Here is an 18,340-nt window from a genome sequence, read left to right as displayed (position 1 = left end):
TGGATTGGTGTTGACCTCTGTTAAAACAAAATCACTTAGTTTTAATTTTTCTAATGGAAAACTGGGAGCTAAAAAAAAAAAAGATACTCAGGTATCTTTTTTTCCTGTGAGGGAACTATATAATGGGTATCTTTTTTTGTGTTTGGTTTTTTTTTTTTGTTTGGTTGTTTTTTTGTTGGGTTTGTGGTTTTGTTTTGTTTTGTTGGTTTGGGTTTTTTTCTTTTTCAAAACTGTTCTTTTCATCAAAATCAAAAAAAGAAAAAAATCCCTCACCAGCTCTGTGTTATTCTGTATTCTTATATTAATGACTGAGCTGTGCTTCAAGCTACTGGGGCAGGCAAGTGGGGAGTAGGCAGTAGCTCTAGATTTTTCAGGAGATTCTACCACAGCTAATAGTGACTGCATTAAGGGAAGATTCAAATAAGCAGTATTAAGGGATACAATAAAGTGTCCAATTCTAGTTACATAGCATGTTCCCTGAACTGAAGGAGCAAACCTGTAGGAAACAAAAAATACTACTGAACATATACTGTTGCCAAAGCACAGGGGTGTTTTGATGTTGGTGTAGATGAGACAATGACTCCACTGCTTTTTCCAAAACTAAAATAGCAGCCTGGGAGAAGATCTGAACTCTTCTGACTCACTGCTGCAAATTTCTGTCAGAAGTATTTTTCTGTCCATTTTGAAGTGGTTGGGATTGCTATGTGCACTTACTAAATGGATTATTGCTAACACTGATAGGTGCTTTTCCCTTTGTAAGTTATGCTGGATTCTCTTGTGTTGTTTTAGCGACATGTCTGTATTTGTATTTCTTCACTTAACATTGTCTTCTGCCTTACAGACTGCACTGTTTCCTCCTTTTGTTTTTATGTAAGTAAATTTTTTTGGTCTCAACAATACTTTGCTGATAAGAGGCTAAACAAATATTTGACACTGAAGAATGTGTGGTGTTTCTGGCATGGACAGTTCTGCCTTCTGGGTAAAAGCATGTGATAAAGGAGACGGGTCGGGGGGAAATCCCCAAAACCAACAGTTGAAGATAATTCTTATTTTTGGTTTGCTGTGTCATAGCCATATTAAAAGAACAGTAATCAAAAGTTGAAGATAAGAAAGTAGGGAATTTGTCCCCAAGACCATGAAATGAAGCTGTGCCTGTAGCTCAGTATGGTCAAATAAGATAAATTAAAGCAGTTTTAAAAAGAAGACTTTGGAAACTGCTGGTTTAAGTATTAAATAGAGATGCTTAATGTGACCATTCTAGATGGAACTGAGACTTTCTTTTCTCTAATACATCCTTTCTTGTAGTTCCTCAAATTAATCTGCCTACTAATATGTTGCATGATCTTCTTGGAGAACTCAAACTGCCTGGAAGTAGCCTGAAAGTTTGGATCATGCTTTTCTTCCCCTCATCATTGCAGAGTAGTGAGGTGGCAAGTAGGGCAGGGTGCTGTGAGGTGTGACTCCCTTTGAGTGGCAGAAGGGTAAATTGACCTTTGTGTCTCTGACTGTGGGCTGCCACAGTGGATGAGGTAGCCTGTACCCAGGCTGTGAAAGCTGCAGGAGCAGCAGTGAGGATCTGGCAGAAGTAGATGCATAAAGTCTTCCATGTCCTTTCTCTATGGAAGCTTCAGCATTAGCAGCCTGCACCCAGACAGAAGCGCTTTCTGCAGTGCATGAGCCTTTGCTCACTGATTTGCACTGCTGAGTCCTGGGTAGTAAACTGGCTAATATAGTGATATGTTTGCTTTTCATCCAGAGTCAGTAATGTTACATGTCTTTATCTCATTCTGAAGTTTGCATCTCATGTTTGTTCCACATATTTTTATCACATGTGAAATGTTTCATACCAAAATATGTGTGCCAAAGGCATTTGTGAGGAAGTGTCTGCTACTTCCCGTTTGAGGAAAGTAGTAAAGTTCTCTGGTAAGCACAGGAGGTGATCCTTGATGTAAGAGAAAGAGGTGCTTTTGTATCTCCACAGAAGCAAAGTAATGCTTATTTTAATTAAGAGAAGTGAATAGACCTGTCTTCTGGATAAGAAAGAAATTAGCTTGGGGGTAAAGATTAAATCTGTGTGGATCCCCAGAAGGGCTTCAGACAGAGGTTTTCTTGTTTTTTAATATGTGCAAACAGACGTGTAGGCATGTAGCTAGGTGAAATACTGGGTATCAGTAAAATCTGTGGGAAGTCTGTTTAAATAAGAAAGATCACTTAGGTTTGGTTTTCCTCAAGACCTTTTTTCCCCCACATATCATTCTACAAACTTGTTATAACATGTTCTTAATTAAGAGTTATTTCAAGGTAAGATCAAATGCAAGCAAAAAGTGTTTTCTTCCACAACATCTAAAAATTAAGCCAGATTTATTGGAAAATGTGGTCTTCCTGACCCCAAAAAAGTTACCAATCTGAGTTAGTTAACTGGAGTCATACATCCTAGATGTTCTCCAGGGTACCCAAAGAGGGGTAATGGAGCACACCGCACAAATGTCAGCCCTGCCATCCTGCTCTTGCTGACATAGGAGTTGGGAGATGCTCCTATATACAGGCACCATGAAGACTCTGCAGCAAGATACCAAGAGTACTTGAAACCTAAGGGCTCCCAGGGACTCTCCCATATCTTCCTGCCAGGCTAGCAAAGATTCAAGAAATTAAAACTTAATGTTGCATGTAGTATGTATAATTACAGCATTTTCCTCTACTATGAATCTCAAGTGAAGTACCTCTTATTAATAAAAATGCCAGAAGGACTATTGCTCTCCTCTGATACAGGGCAGCCAACAGGAAGAGAAGCTGCAGTAATGAATTTCTGCCACCTCATCCAGATGCATCCCCAAGGGAGTCCTCAAACTAGTCTCCATCCTCTTTAAACAAGTAACTGACTTCTCGTGCATAGCAAGGCATGGAGCTTTCTGAATTTGAGCTCAGGAAAGTCTTTTAGGGAAATGTAAAGTCTTGATAAAAGCAGTGGAGAATACCCCATTCGTGTGCACTACCTCATTGTTAGAGATGTGTGCTTTGCTTCTGGTCTGACTGTGGCTATCATCAGCTGACAGCCAATGGATCTGGCTTCTGTACTTTAGTTTTCCAGACTGCAAATCACCCCTTTCTTATGTCTAGATATAAGACAGTTCTCTGAAGTCACATACTTGAGACTGTTTTCTCATGACCTAAATGCTTTCAGGTTTCTTCTTTATATCCCCGCTCCATTTGTGGTGGTTTTGAACCTTGGGCACTGGCACTGCACAGTATTCTAGTAGCAGTGGCTCTGGTATATTAAGATACCATAGCCTCATTATTCTCACTGCAGGTTTTCCTATTTATAGGTATAGGGATGCATTTTTTTCTCTTTCACAAAGATGGTGGCTTTGAATATTGACATGCAGCGGTTTATCTACCTCCTCTTTTCGGAGTCTCTGCTTCCTAGGACAGTGACTGTATCATTCCTACAGACACTGAGACACTAGGTAACCTGTGCTCAGCCTAACGTCGAAGTGACCCTCCTCTAATTCTGCAGTATCTTCCCACCTGCTGTTCTGCATATGGTTTTTTGTCATCTGCAAGCTTTAACAGTAATTTTAGTAACTTACTGTTTAGTAAACAGTAATTGCAATTGTTTATTTCACTTGAGTAAACAGGGAAAAGGAGCATCAGCAACTTCAGAAGGGCTCCAGCAATATGGAAAGCAATAAAACTGTGTTCTGTTTTTGCCTAACAGGATACATTTAAGATCCAAACCCAGAGAGCCTTTTTGGATGTTTACCTTGCTGATGGCACTAATATTAGACTTGATATCCAGACATCGGACACTGCAGAAAGAATATTAGAGGTAACGGGTTTCTAGAATTGTGTTGAATTTTTCCATTTGTGAGAAGTGGGCAAAAATGAAGATAATTTCAGTCAGGAAAGGCTAAAATTCCCTATCTGAAGACATACAAGAATATCTTCTGTGTTTTTTGAGGGGTTTATTGTACCAGGGGCGGGGGTTGGGGGGGGTGGAGGGTGTTGCTGATTTTGCAGATAAGGAAAATTATTCTTACATTTGTCCACAATTTACCTCTTCTTAATGTTACACACCATCTGCTTCTATGGCATTTGGCTGTCAAGTTCTGGTTTCCTTCATATGTGATAGAATCAGAAAATATATACTATTCCTTATGGGGACACATTCTTAATTAACCCCCTCTTTGGGTAAAAGTGCTTGAACACTGTAGTCAGAAATGGTCTAGTCTTGGCTTATGTCTTAGCTGGTGCACTACTGTTAAAACTTAGTGTGCAACTGATACGTTGTTTTTCTCTGTGCTTGTCATTTGCTTGTTTTACATCTCTTGATGTTTGCTGTGAAACTGTGGGACTTCCTTTGCAGTATTGGCGCAGTTCTAGCACTGTGGCTCTGGGATGTCCGTAACAGCTGTTGTAATACATACAGTAAACAATTGCCAGTTACATTTTGCAACTAGTAGCAACCAAATGTTGTTTACACAACTGGCTGGTTTGTGTTTGAAACTTTCAGCTAGGGTTCCTGTCTTATGCCAGGAAAGGAGGGGCAGCAGTGGCTGTGCATATTTTGTTGTGTATTTGCACATGTGTGTGCATGAGCAAGGCTGAAGCCTCTTCCTTGGTTGCTCCAGTTTCCTAATCTTAACAGCAATAGCAAAGCACAGACCTGCCAGATGGATACACTTTGTCATGGAAATCCGAAATTTCCTCTCATCATACAGAAAATTGTGTACTATATTTCTCTTGTGCCTTTGCAATCTGAGTTTGTGGAGGTAGTTCTCAGCTGGCCATAGGTACAAGCGAGCTAAACGTATATTTGCTCTCGTCCATCAAGCTGATGTGTTAGTCTGGCGGCAGAACACACAGTATCTGTGCACAGTTACCATGAGTTGGATAACACAGGGCAACCCCTTGCTGGCTTTGTTCTGCCATGGGATTTGTACCACCTGAGGCAATGCTGGGACCAGTTCTTCCAGGGGAACATGTCAGAGTTGGCCTTAGACCCTGCAACAGGAGACTTGTGGAGACTAGAGTGGAGTGGGAAATGCTGAAGTCAAAAAATGTTGGGGGTGGCAGGGAGATAGGAATTTTGACTTGGGGAGAGGGAAGGTAGGTGCTAGTAGGGTGGAAGAATTAAGGAGACATTTTTTAGATAGGAGACTTGCATAGAGACCTTGAGTAAAGAAAAGATTTGCTAATATACTTTTAAAAAATACAACTAATTGGGGCAGAGAGTGGTGATGTTGCTTTGTATATTGCATTTATATATTTAATGTTTATGCGGCACTATAAAGAAACAATAACATTTGAAATGCTGCAGACACCATTTCTTCTCTTGTGGACTTAAAGATGACATAGGACTTTTAGGAACTATTTAGCTGTCATCATTGTAAATGTGCTACCACATTCACTGTTTTGCAGTGGAGGTAGATTTTGCAACCATCAGTCCCTGACATCCTGGTGCTCAGGCAGCATATACCAGGTTGTGCTTTGATCCCAGAAATAAAATAAGTCAAAATCCTACTGAATCAGAGGTTTGTGTTTGACATTGCTGGGAAATGCCATCTGGTACGCATAGTATTATGCTACTAAGGGATAACACGTTGAAGCTCAGTGGCTAATTTCTTAGTGATTTGTGGGCACTTCTTAGCACAGAGGCAGACAGAATGAAAGGTGGGGCTGCTAATATTCACTTTTTTGTCTTTTGTGTTTGGACTAACGGAAGAAATTTTCTTCCCATTATACCTGGTGTCTGAACTGGGTGTGAGTCAAGTGATTTTTATGCTCTGCTGCCCTCTCCGGTAACAGCCCTAAGATTAACAAGTATAAGGAAAACCTCATGGATATGTGTTTTAATTAAAACTCAGAACAATTCTTCCTAACCTATATTTAGCTTGATGTCTACTTTTTTCCCATGCACAAAAACATGCCTGCTTTTTAAACCAACTGATGCAGCTGGAGAAAACCCTTCTGAACTGTGGTGATGAGTGAATTTACAATGCTGTCACTGTGACACAGAGCTGGAAGTGTTTTGGGATTGGCACCCTTTGGAAGAAGAATGAAAACCAGTGCTTCCACCTTATGCTCAGGCAAAGAAAGTCCAGCTTCTCTGACCAAAGCATGACAACTCTATCAGGTTGCATAATGTGCCAGATGAGCTATAACAGGAGTGTTCTCAGGGGTGGAGAGTTTTCTTAGGTTGCCACACCACTTTCCTGAGTGAACTCTGGAGATTATGGTCACTACAGAATTTAGGAATGCTCTGATGGCACTGTGCTCTTAGGTGATGGCTGCTTTAACCTGTGCTTTTATTTTTTAGGACCTAAAACAGAACAAGAAAATTGCCCCAGTCTGATTCAGTGGTTTCTGTGCTCGCCTCTGCCTGATTTTTCTGTCCCTACTATCCCATTGTGCAGCTGTTCCTGCAAATAATTTCTGCATTTTTTTTTGTCGGTACTACTTCTGCCTTCTTTCAGAGAAGATGTAGAGGGGCCACAGCAAGCTAAAAATAATCCAAATGTCAAGCTGGATAGGATTTTTCCTCCTTGTGCACTGTAAATCATGCAAGCTCAACAGAGCTCAAGCTGCTCTTGTCAGAAGCCTTCATGCAGAGTTGTAGAACCCTACAAGTAAGACTGGTGCTTTCAGTAAAGGGGCAGGACTTCTAGATACTTCCTAGAACAACAAGAGAACTCTCATCAGCTTGGAAAATATACAAATCCTGTTTAAAAAAATAAAAGTATTTGTGATGCTCATGAGCAATGTTGTTAGCTCAAAGCACAAAGTGTTCACTGTACAACAGGATTTGAGGATTTACTGGTGAAGATTTGGAATAACATGGCTGATGCCTTGTGTTAGAGGATACTTAAATGCATGGCAGAGCAGTAAACATTTTCTGGTTTATTACATTTTTATGTTCCTTTGAAACTTGTGAAGCTCCTCACAAACTCAAATGCTGCAATATGGGAATGGTTATACTTGCTTTTAAATGGGCAGTTAAATGGGACATAAGGGAAAATTTAAAAACAATTAAGTTATGTTAAGAGGTATTGAACATTTCTTCCTTATTCATGCTGATGGATAGTTAAGCTTCTGACCTTCTTTGTTTTTAAAGGTTACATTGTGCAAGATGGGGCTGTCAAGAGAATTAATAAAATATTTTAGCTTATTTTTCCTTCAAGATCGTGATGATGGAGCACTCTCTGGTAAGTTTTACAAGGTGCTTAACTTAGCCCTCCCTTGGATTTTTTTTTTGTTGGCTGCAGTGAATGAATCTGGAGTCTGAACAGAGCTTGCATGAGCCTGCTCAGGCCAAAAGACCCATCTTGTCTGATAAACCCCCTCAAGCCCTCTCCCCACATGGCGTGGAAAGAGTGGTAGTGGGGAACAAAGTATGGCAGTGTGGTGCAGGAGTGAGCCTTTCACATCTGAATATCATATCCCTTTCAGTTTACAAGACGTGTAGCAACTTTGCCACCTGGGAACTATTGGGTGTATCTTCTGGGTAGGCATTTAATCAGATGGCTATACCTACCTAAAACAGTTCTTAATTTACATATCACATGCTGAGTTTAACAATGGGACAGGAAACTCTTTTGTTATATTTATAAACAATGTCAGTGGCTTACTTTCCTTTATATCATGACATGTTTCCTTTCTTAACTGACAGAAACTTAAGTTTAACCATGATGGTACTGAGCAAGCTGTTACTCAGGGTTGTGAGTCTCTTTATGGTCATAAAATGTGAAGGGGCTTTTATGTCCTCATTGGTCTTCTGATGTCCTGTTTTCTATCTGGGCAAGTGTGTGGATGAGGCTGGATCCAGGCTGGGGACTAGATAGGCTCAGGCCACATCAGGGAAGTGAACAGAGTCTTTGCTGTTGTCTGGAGTAAAGTTAGGCATTGTAGCCTCTTTGTGGGGACTTGACAAGTCATTTAGCTTTTTTCAGTCCTCTCATTGGCATAAAGATGTTAATGCTCTTCTGAACATTTTCAAGATGAAGGTCCAGTAGTAAACTCAGGCTTACTTAGTGGGGTACGAACTTTACTGTCTGTGTCTGTTTTATGTATTGTTCCCCTGACCCCTTCTCTCTGGCTGTGAAGGGTATCTCTGAGTACACAGAATCCCTGGCTGTTACCATGTCTCAGATATACCTGGATATAACACATTTTATATACTCTTCTACTGCAGTTGCAGATGGATTTATTTTTGCCTTGTATTGTGATATAATGAGATACATGGGAGAATAGAAAAGTTTTTCCAGTTGATTACATTTCTATGCATCTTTGAGATTCCTCACAAATACATCAAGTCCAAATGTAACCCACAGTCCACTGCCAAAAAGTGTTTAGATGATCACATGCTTAAAATCCCATGTTTAAGTGTTCTGTTGAATTGTGGTATTGGCTTAGAAATAAATGTTCACAGGTTTGGGCCTTTATACTTGTATTTTTTAAAAAGTAAGCAGGAGAGTAGTGACCTCTGAAGAGTTACATGCTCTTCTTGCTGTAAATTAGTTCTACTGCTCTTGTCTGGTGTTCTGTTCAAGAAAAGCGCCAGTCCTGGAAGCTGGCATGCACACATCCTTTAAATGCAGAAACATCTATCCTGCTTAGCTGTGTTTTGAGAAAAGGATATTGTATAAAAGCATAGTCTAAGGGAGCAGATGTACTCTGTAAATAACAGAGCTATATAAGTTTGGACTTGGAGAAGTGAGGAAGATAACTAACCTGTCACCTTACTTTACCCCAGAATTTATATTTAAGTTTTTTTGTTTGGTTTTTTTTTCTTCCTCCAGAAGCATGTTGCTAACCAGCACTAACTGATATATGAAAGTAGCTGGGCTATTTCACTATATTTCACCAAATGTCTATGTGGTTTTTCTTCTTTTCCCAGTGGTGAAAAAAGTGGCAGAATTTGAACTTCCTTATGTGAGTCTTCAGAGCATGAAAGAGTTGCACTGTAAGCTTGGGATCAGAAAGTGGTGAGCAAGAAGCTTAAGAGAAACTACCAAGATCTATAACAACTGCTGTGAACAGAGAAGGAAATCCCCTGAATAACTTAATTACAAAGTCTTCAATCCTCAGCAGCTTGACTGTTTTTCTCTGAGGCCAATTTGTTATTGGAATTGACTGGTTTCTGTGGCCCTGCATGTTTTAAATTTTATCCCAAGTATTCCTGCAGTGTCTGTTACTGCAGCTAGCTATTTATTCCCTCTCTCTTTCAGAATATACAGAGATGCTTTGTGGCTGCTTGCCTCCTAATTTTTATACCTGCATAATGCAGTAACCACGAGTGGGAATATACCTGTAAACAATATAGAAGAGAACTTTGAGTTCTGAGTTGCAAGCTGCAACTCTGGGCAGAGATGATTACTTTTTATTTGAAATTCTCAGTTCTATATACTAATACATATAATACCTGAGGCCATAGCTTGAGCTTTTCTTCTGGTAAGTGGCCTGGCTTAACCAGCAGAGCATTCTTCCCCTTTCATTTGCTTGTACCTCGGGCTTCTCCTCAGTTATGCTGGTGGAATTGTGTGCGCAGACATGGTGAACTGGACTGATGAGCTAACCTGGCCTAAAATAAGTTGCTGGCTGGTTTGGGGGCTTTTTTGTTTGGCTTTGCTGGCCTATTTTTGGCCTGGGTCAGTCCCCGAATCTTGTTTGCTGTGCAGCAAACAGTTGTGCTGACTTGTGGGTGAGGATAAACCCCGGGGACAGGGAGTCTGGTGCCAAAGTCCTGCTTGTCAACCAGTGCCCTGAGGGTGCAATTAAGCAGTATAGCTGAGCCAGTCTAATGGCTCACTGCTGTGGTTGTGGTCTAGTCTACCTCTCCCAACAATGAAAAAGAAAAAAGGGAATAGATTTTTGTATGCTTAGTGAGTTGCATTGGCTGTATCAGATGAATGCTAGAGCAAGGACCGTGGTTGGGAGCAGAAGAAGAACAGACTTTGCCTTTTGGTGGCAGCAAGCAAGGTTGCTCGGTTTGAAGCTACACAGAAACCTGTTGTTTGATGCTTGTAACTTGTCTGGTTTAAATCTACTGGGCTAGAGCTTGGCCTCTACAAAGCTTTCTCTGTTTCCCTGTATGTGCCCTTATAAACTGCAGAACCTGGCAGTCTAATGAAAGAACTGTGTGGTTCTAAGCCATGATAGAGTGGCTGTCTGAGTAGATATTTCTTCATCTAGCACTGCTTCAAAGCACAGAGGTAGGAAATGTTGTTTGTGTGGAGGGTTGTTTGTGGACTGCAGGAAGCATATCGCCTGTGCAGTGTGAGTAATACAGCTCTACTAGTCATGGAGTTCATACTGTCATGTAGACTTACCCAAGCAAGCTGCTTTTAAATAAAATGGCTAAAGCTAGCTGTTGCAGCATGGCACTCAGATAACTGAATATTTAACTTGCTTTGCTGCTGTACTGATCTGATCCTGCTGCAGTTCTATAGTAGTTGGTACTGTAGCTAGCTAGCTTAAGGCTAGGTCTTGGATGTCAGCACTGCAGCATGGCAGTGGATGCTCTGAGAGTCTTACCAACTTTTATGTACATAAACCCTGAGTTGTTTGAGAAAAGGAGAAGGAAGGTTTTAGCTCTAAATTTTAACTGCTATGTTTGGTACCCCCAAAAACAAAGTGGAGAGATTGGATAACCTGACCTTAGTTTATTTCCATTCTGCTATAATGTATAAAGAATGAGTGTAGTACACACTTCAAGGGCACAACTGTTTTTTGGTTCTTTTTTTTAATCTGGTAAGTAATGGGATCTTTCTGGGTTGTGCTCCCAACATGTTTAGCTGAAAAATCAAAATGCCATATTTAGAAGCATATCTTCATATTTTATTATTTTTTTTCCCTTGGCTTGGAAAAGGTATATGGATCCTTCTCTTGACACACTGCTGATGGGTTGTAGAGCTTCACTGAATTTGCTATATATGCAGGTAAAACTGAAAGGTCTTTATAATTTTAAAAGTTGACTTTTCCACCTTAATTTCATTTTTTATACAAATTGTTGAAATGTTGGTAAATGGTTCCCGTTTAGCACTGCTTTGTTGTGCTTTTAAGTGTTGGGTATAGCTGTTTATTGTGTTCTCTTTTTTCCTTCAAACTCACGTACTAGAGATTCTAACTAATCTGTGTTTTGTTCATGGGAAAAGTATTGCACAAAAATACGTAGGTAGCCATCCACTCTATTTTCAAGTGTATGTATGTATCTGTATGTCTCTAATATGTAGGCACTCTGCCATGATATGAGAGCATTTGATTTCTGAACTGTAGGTATGTTGAGTTGTACTAGCTTTGGAAACTATGAATTCAGGAGGAAAGAACTGTACAGAGTGACTGGTCCCAAAATCAAATGCCTTGTTTAAAAAAACAGAAACAACAAAAAAACTAACTTTCTGTGTTTGTGTTTCTGAATGTTTGTGTGTGAAAGGAAATACATTTTTGATGACCTTTTTGCTATTTTTAAAAAATCTTTTAAGGCAATCCAGGAAGTTAAGAGGAATTGGGTTAAACCGACAGAAGGGCAGATGCAGGAACTTGAATTTCTACAAGAAAATGCAAACAAAGCAAAGGTAAAATGGTATTTCAAAAACAATATGAACACATCAAAGGAGTGGTTTTTGAAGCAATGATACTAGAGGCTGTGACTTTAAAAATAGAGCATGGTTTTGTGGAGTGGTTTGAGCTAGAGACCCAGGTCTCCCATCTCCTGGTCAGATACTGAGCCACCAAATAGAAAAGGAGGTTCCCTGCTAGCTTTTTAAAATATCCCAACAGAATGACTTGGATCCTAAGGGCTAGCAAGAAGTTTTTGACTGTGAATCCTACTCATTTGCTGAACTTGGGTGCAAAGGTTTGTCATCCAGTTTAGGAAATCGGATGGGAATTCAGACTGCTGGGACTGCTCTTCTCAGTATTTCTTACTGGTTAGTTTTATCTTTTCCCATCATCATATCTGATAAGTATCCAAAAGATCCAGCTCATCATATAGGGGTGGGGGGAATAATCAAGTTTTGAAGTCTGGATTGTGAGTGTTAGTCTCTGAGTCAAGCTTTGACAGACTGGTGAATGTGTCCTCCCAGAAGAAAGAATATTAGGAATATGAAAATTTGCTTTATAGCTACTCCCCTCCCCCCACCCCTAGATTTCCCTTGCCTTTACAGCAGATTGCTTTAGTTGTATCTTTTATGGTGCAGTTCCTGGAGTTGATTCGAGAAGTGCGGTTCTATGGATATGTACGGCTTGATCCTTGCATTTGTGACTATCCAGAAGATGGCTGCTCAGCTGACATCTATGTTGGCAATAATGAGATTAACTGCTGCATAAAACTGCCTATTAACCAAACCAAAGAGGTCAGCTTTAAAATCAACAGGTTAAGAAGTTGGCAGGTTACTTTTCTTGTAAGTACTTTACTGATTGTGTATCTGAATTCACTTTCTCTTCATGAAAAGTAAGGCTGTCAGGGAAGGGCAGGTCTGGGGAGAAGGGGGTGGTCTGTTTTAAATCCCTCCTATCTACCTGTATTCCCCTCCAAACCTATCCCGAAACATATTTTCCTGGCAGCTTTTACAGCAGTAAACCATCTATCCTTACTCTGCTATGTTTTTTCCCATCCCTGGCATTCCATGTTGTACTTTGCCCTTTTTCTTTCCTGTTGGAGGTAGAGTTGTCAGAGTCTTGTGTGGGAGCAAAAGAACTGCTTTAGCCAGCTTTATGCTTGTAAAGACTCCCCCTTCCTACCTCCCACTTGCTTCCTCCCCCAGGAGAAGTGTTCTGGTACAGCTCTTCAGCTTTTTTATTTATATGCTGTATAAATTAACCTGATTGACTAATTCTGATTTAAGGCTGAACACTTTAATGCTGGTTTTAGCTGTTTCTTCTGTTCATTGGCTGCTTTTTTGTTTTCCAGGGTGCTACAAAGGATGGTGAAGATGACACTCTGGAACTCAGGTTTGAGTACAATGATTCAGGCACATGGCAGTGGATAATTTTGTACACAAAACAGGTTAGTTCTCAGTCCTTTTAGGAAAGAATCACCATAGAATGTAATCGTACAGCCTCAGGGGATCTTTGAAAGTGGTTAGTCCATCTCTACCAGAGAGCAGTGGCTGTGCTTTCAAGCAGGTTAGCCTGGGGACAGAGTTATCTGGGGAAAAGCATTTGAGTTTCCAGTATAAGGGGAAGAGGCTTGGGTTTTGTTTTTTTGTTTGGGTTTTTTTTTTTTTCCTCCATTGAAGAGAAATGTCTAGCACTCAGCAGTAAGCCTGGGATAGAGCGTGGACTCGTGCCATTTATTTACTGGACCCAGTAACTATCAAAAATAATTAATTGGTCAGACCCTCCTAAGGTCAAGGGCTCCCATTTTCCACAATAAATCTTGTTGTTCAAGTATAAATATATGCCATATTAACACAGGTTAATGGAGGGTGTGAATATGTGACATCATAAGTATTTTACATATAAATAATTCTTAAATAAGATTTTATAGGGTGCCATTCCTCCCACTATTTTCAGGCAGCTCTTTAAAGAGAAAAGTATTCAGGAATTCAAGTCATCCATCTGTGGTTATGCTGCCTAGCAAATAATCTAGCCTCTGCAGTATCAAAGACAGCACCAGTCTCAGTTTAGGTACGGAGCTTCTATAAAAAGTATAAAGCCTGTTTGTTATTCAAGTAAACTGCTTCTCTTGCCTCTGAGACTCACCCAGCAGCAGACAGGACTTTTCAAGTAAAATCAAAATGCTTAATTTCTCACACATGACTTCTGCATCATCACCCCAGAATTCAGTTCACACAGCTATTTAGTAAGTTAATTTCCTGCCATGCTTAAGTTTTATGAGAACATGAGCCATAAGCAGTAAGCTTTCTAGTTTCTTTACTGTTGGAGAACAAAAAAAACCCCTAGAATTACCTGAGTATTAATGCTCCTGTGAAATCTGTTAGGGTTTGTGCTTGTAGTGACTTGTTGATTAGACCTGTGTCCCACTTTTCTCAGAAGTGTGAGGAAGAGCTAAAGGCCAGAAATGTGCTGCTGTGTGGAAGAAACAAGGGTTTGATCCAAGAGCCCACTGCAGAAGATGGAAAGACTGGATGATTTGGAGCTTAGTCAGAGATAGCTCCCCCCTCCATCACTGATCTTGTAGGATATTTTGTCTTTGATTCATCTCTCAGTGCTTGACACCATACCCGAGATGCTTCTTTTTGGAGGGTAAGCAGTGAGGTGCATCTCCAGGGTGCAGTTCAGACCTTAACTTGGGCTGCATCATCCCAAAGAATTGTACATGCTCATCGGACAGCATAAGGAACTAAGAACAACTCCACTCCTCTCTGAGGTGCTTCTGCTAGTTACCTAATGTGGGAGGAATGCATACTGCTCTGTTCATATTAGTTGCGCAAGATGCGACTGAGCTGGTCTACGAACAGTTGCAGCCACCTCATGTAACCACTAGGGCTTTGATTGTTGGCAGTGCCGAGTGCCTGTGAACTCCAGCTTGCTTCATTTGATGAAGAGGTTTTGATGCCGATATTGCCACATTTGATTAACCTTACTTAGCCTTTGGTGTAATTTGGCAGCCTTTAAGGTAGGAGCCATAGAAAACTAGAGAGAATAACTTGCCTTATAAAACCAGTGCCATGAGGGTTAGTCATGCTGAGTCTGGGCTTTAAGCAACTGCAGCTAGTTTGGTGCACTGTAAGGGTGTTAAGGACAAAGTAAAATTAACTGAATCAGAGAGGTAATAGTTCAGTAGTTAGGGACGGTAATTTTCTGGTGGAGGAGGAATGGAAGAGTCAAGTACATATTTTAGTAGAAGAAATCAGAACGTTCTCTGGTTTATTCTGTTCAGGCCTTTTTGCTCAGTAGCTGCTTGAAGAAAATGATATCAGAACAGATGATGAAGGCATCCAAAGAAGGCCAAGAAATGGTGAGCATGTGTGTGTGTTGGTATCAGAATTTGTATTTAAAAGAAATAAGCCTGCTACTCTATCATTCTTTCAAATGTGCTGAGAGAAGTCCTATTGAGGAAAAGGATCTTGCATGTTCCAACATTTCAGTACAAAATTAATTCACTAAAAAGTACATCGTTGCTCAGTTTTACTGAAATAATATTCTGAATGTTAAAGATGGTTTATCATTGCAGTTTTAATGATGTTTTGCATTCTCTCTCCTTGGCTTCAATTTTTGCTGTGTGTGATACAGGATATCTATGGCATAATTTTTGTATGTTCTGTACTACCCTGTTGTATCCATTTCTGGCCTTCACTTTTTCCCCACTTCACTTGCTTGCTCCATCTGCTGCAATGTTAGACCAATTTGAAATCTGTGACACTCACACTGAGAAGCTTTTTGGTTTTAAATAGAAGTGTTAATAAAATAAAAATCTGATTTGTAGCTAAAATACTTATGCTGTCTTTCATGTAGGCCTTTAAGGATGAAAATAATATTTTTAAAAAATAATTTCCAGCATTAATAATGCTTTTATTTAACCTTGTGATATCTAAAGACTTGGAATGTCTGCTAACTGAAAACTTCTGAAGAGAAAAAAAGAAAGGAAACTGTGTGATCTTCTAGAACTACACTGCTTACAGTGAGCAATGAGGCAATGAACAGCATGTTTATTTCATAGTGTTAAACTATAAGCAATTCAGAAGAAAAGACCAATTTTAATTTTGGGAAAGATTTGGCCTCTTTCATTCTAAGTTTATTTGCAATGGAAATACAGTAAACCTTTAATTATGAAGATGAGCATTCATTACTTAAATATTCAGCTATTGATAGTACTCAGGTAGCTTGGACTAAAAAAGAATTATGAGAGAAGGGTAACTATGCCAGTTCATGTCCTACACTGTTTCTGCTGAGTTTAACTGAATGCTGATTTGCTGAGCATATTTTGTTACAGTACTTGGGGGAGCATTTAAGCTTATTGTAAGTTTAAATTTTTTCAATCTATTTAGGAGATCGAGATGCCTAAATCCACAAAAAATAATAAGAAATCCAGCATCCAACAAAAGCAGGTTAGTGAATAAGAAATCGTCTCCAAAAGGTAAATACAGTGTGTCTTGCTTGCTAGTGGTGTTTAGCCCAACCTCTGTTTTTCTGGTTAGGGAGACTCCTTATAAATTTAATGGGAACTTCTTTGGGTGGGAAAAGGAGATAAACTTGAATTTTGGGAAGAAGAAGAGGGCAAAAAACATGTCTGAATGAAAATTTTATTTTAGTTTGATGGGTTTAATGACAGCTTGCTTCATTTTATTTGCTTTCCGCAAGTGTTTCTGAATGAGACATTTGAAGTTTACAGAAAGCCAGAATATATACAGAGATCAAGTGTGTATATTCACATGCAGCTGCTGATGTAGTTTACAGACTTGTACTTGGATTCTGCACTGGGATTGTTTATACATTCACTATTCCCTGTAACTGGGAGTTGTACCCATTTGGAAAATCTGACATGTTACGTATCTATGCATATACATTCCTATCATGTAAAAGATGTAATTTTCTGGAATCAGTATCCATAGCTAATAGTTCCTGAATAGCTAAATGGCTAAAAGATGTTGCTTTTCCAACTCATTTGTTGAATATGAGATGATAACAAATAAATGGAAAGGGAATAATGTGAAGTGAATTAAAATAAATACCTCTATTACACTGTATGATCGGCCAAAGGAGAAATATTTCTAGAGAAAACCAAAATCTAATCTGAATTTAAAAAAAAAGTAATGATGCTGTATCTTCAAAACCAGCATAAAACCAATCACTAACTGCTCTTCCATAAGCAAATCGATTAGCCTGGGTGATGGGTTTTGTTGGCCCCTTCTTTGAAGTGCTCTGTACTTGTCACTGCTGGAGACAATATGCTAGGTTAGGAGTGGCCTTCAGCATTCTCAAATAACTTGGCAATGATAATAAGGGAGACAACATTTTCTGACCAGACTTGCATCTGTGATAAAGACTGAAGGATGCAGTTCAGTGGCCTTGCTGTGGTACAGCTTAAGCAAGGACTAAGTTGTATGGCACTCTGGGCTTGAGGCAATTGTTCCAACTTGAACATACTTTAAAATACCTACTTGATTGTGAGCCTTTGGAGCAAGGTGGACTGTGAATGGTCCCTCTGAATTTTTGTGAGGAGAACAGCCTTGGACAGGGCAACATAAAACCACTAAGCTTATCAGCTGTGTCTTGCTGGTGCAGTGTCTGGCTGCTACTATGAAACTCAGTGAACTAAGAAAATTACAGCTGATAATTAGAATGGAGTTGTTAAAGCAAGCCAAGGTATGCTGTTGTGTTAAGCAGTGATAGTATGCCTCATTTTATACAGGAAGTTTGAAGTGGTTTAGGTCTTCATGCACCAAGCTGTGTTAATAGACAGAGAATTGATATAATGCTTTCCTAGCTTCTAAATGCTGTGATTGCAATACTAAGGTTCTTAAGGCTTCCCTTTCCTATTCCTCTATTTCTCTTTGCAAGATACTTGAAAAATGTATTAAAAGTTTATCTTTGTAAATTCTCATTTGAAAAAGTGTTGTTTGACTTGGGTCTTTATAATTTTGCCATTAGTATCCCCAAGAGTCTTACAAGTCTTTGCTCTGAGTTGGTGGAAAGTTTAACTGACTGCTGTCCAAAGACTCTGAAAACTTACACCAAATATTTTTGCTGACTCACAAGAAGAAAAACTTTGTTTTTCTTTATGAAAAACTTTGCTTTTCTTTATGATCCTGTAGGATTATACCTGATACTACTAGATCAACATAATGGCCTGTAAATTCTTGTTTGAATAGACAATCTAGTGCAGCAGGAAGATTTAGGAAAATCGAGAACAACCTTTTCTACTGGGATAAAAATTATTTAACTAGTATGCAATAGGTGGACTTTGCAGATAGTGAGGCTGTGCTGTAGAATGTGCCTGCATGTAGGCAATTTTGCTGTTATGTCTTTTAGAAATCTTGAAAAAAAGAGGTATGAAATAACTTCTACAGAGGTAATCTATGCAAAATTTGCTTCTAGTTCCCTAGTGCCTTAATGGTGTTGCAGCATGGTTGCCCTAGCTTTGTGATGGACACTTTTAGTAGGGTTTTTCAGGGTGCTTGCTTTACATAAATACAATGTTGCAAGAGGCAAAAGGAAAATCTGTGCCATAAATTTTCCTCGCACAGCAGAAAACTGCAGATACATGCAATGGAATGGTATAGTTTGCCTGCTTACACCTTGGGTGCTTATAGTTCACCTGCTTATACCTGGCAGGTGATGTGGTGTTAGGAAGTTTCAGACAGTACATGGTACCCTTTACAAAAAGTAGACTTGAAAGGTATAATTTATGCAGGTGTTATGGTTAAAGTTAAGAACA

The 18,340-nt window shown here is 39.5% G+C and overlaps 2 protein-coding genes across 5 annotated transcripts in view; both read left to right on the top strand.

Annotated features, from left to right (window-relative positions):
* SNX31 (sorting nexin 31) overlaps positions 1–18,340 on the top strand; it is a 45,960-nt gene that overhangs the window by 12,712 nt on the left and 14,908 nt on the right. For 3 of the 4 annotated variants that reach the window (XM_049828277.1, XM_049828269.1, XM_049828259.1), the window contains exons 5-13: positions 3,716–3,826; positions 7,112–7,202; positions 8,894–8,981; positions 10,865–10,934; positions 11,478–11,570; positions 12,195–12,398; positions 12,908–13,003; positions 14,843–14,920; positions 15,951–16,010. In XM_049828277.1, coding sequence (XP_049684234.1) covers positions 3,716–3,826; positions 7,112–7,202; positions 8,894–8,981; positions 10,865–10,934; positions 11,478–11,570; positions 12,195–12,398; positions 12,908–13,003; positions 14,843–14,920; positions 15,951–16,010 — 891 coding nt within the window. Of the gene's footprint in view, positions 1–3,715; positions 3,827–7,111; positions 7,203–8,893; positions 8,982–10,864; positions 10,935–11,477; positions 11,571–12,194; positions 12,399–12,907; positions 13,004–13,992; positions 14,101–14,842; positions 14,921–15,950; positions 16,011–18,340 lie in introns of those variants that run through there. The other variant, XM_049828283.1, reaches the window with a different exon arrangement.
* The window catches only part of ANKRD46 (ankyrin repeat domain 46), a 67,436-nt gene continuing 65,058 nt past the window's right edge, over positions 15,963–18,340 (top strand). Inside the window, exon 1 of the mRNA XM_049828320.1 lies at positions 15,963–16,010. The gene's annotated coding sequence lies outside the window, so the exon portion shown is untranslated. The remainder of the gene's footprint in view (positions 16,011–18,340) is intronic.

This window comes from Accipiter gentilis, chromosome 2 (assembly GCF_929443795.1).
Source record: "Accipiter gentilis chromosome 2, bAccGen1.1, whole genome shotgun sequence".
NCBI lineage: Eukaryota > Metazoa > Chordata > Aves > Accipitriformes > Accipitridae > Astur > Astur gentilis.
This window is presented reverse-complemented; position numbering and strand designations above follow the sequence as displayed.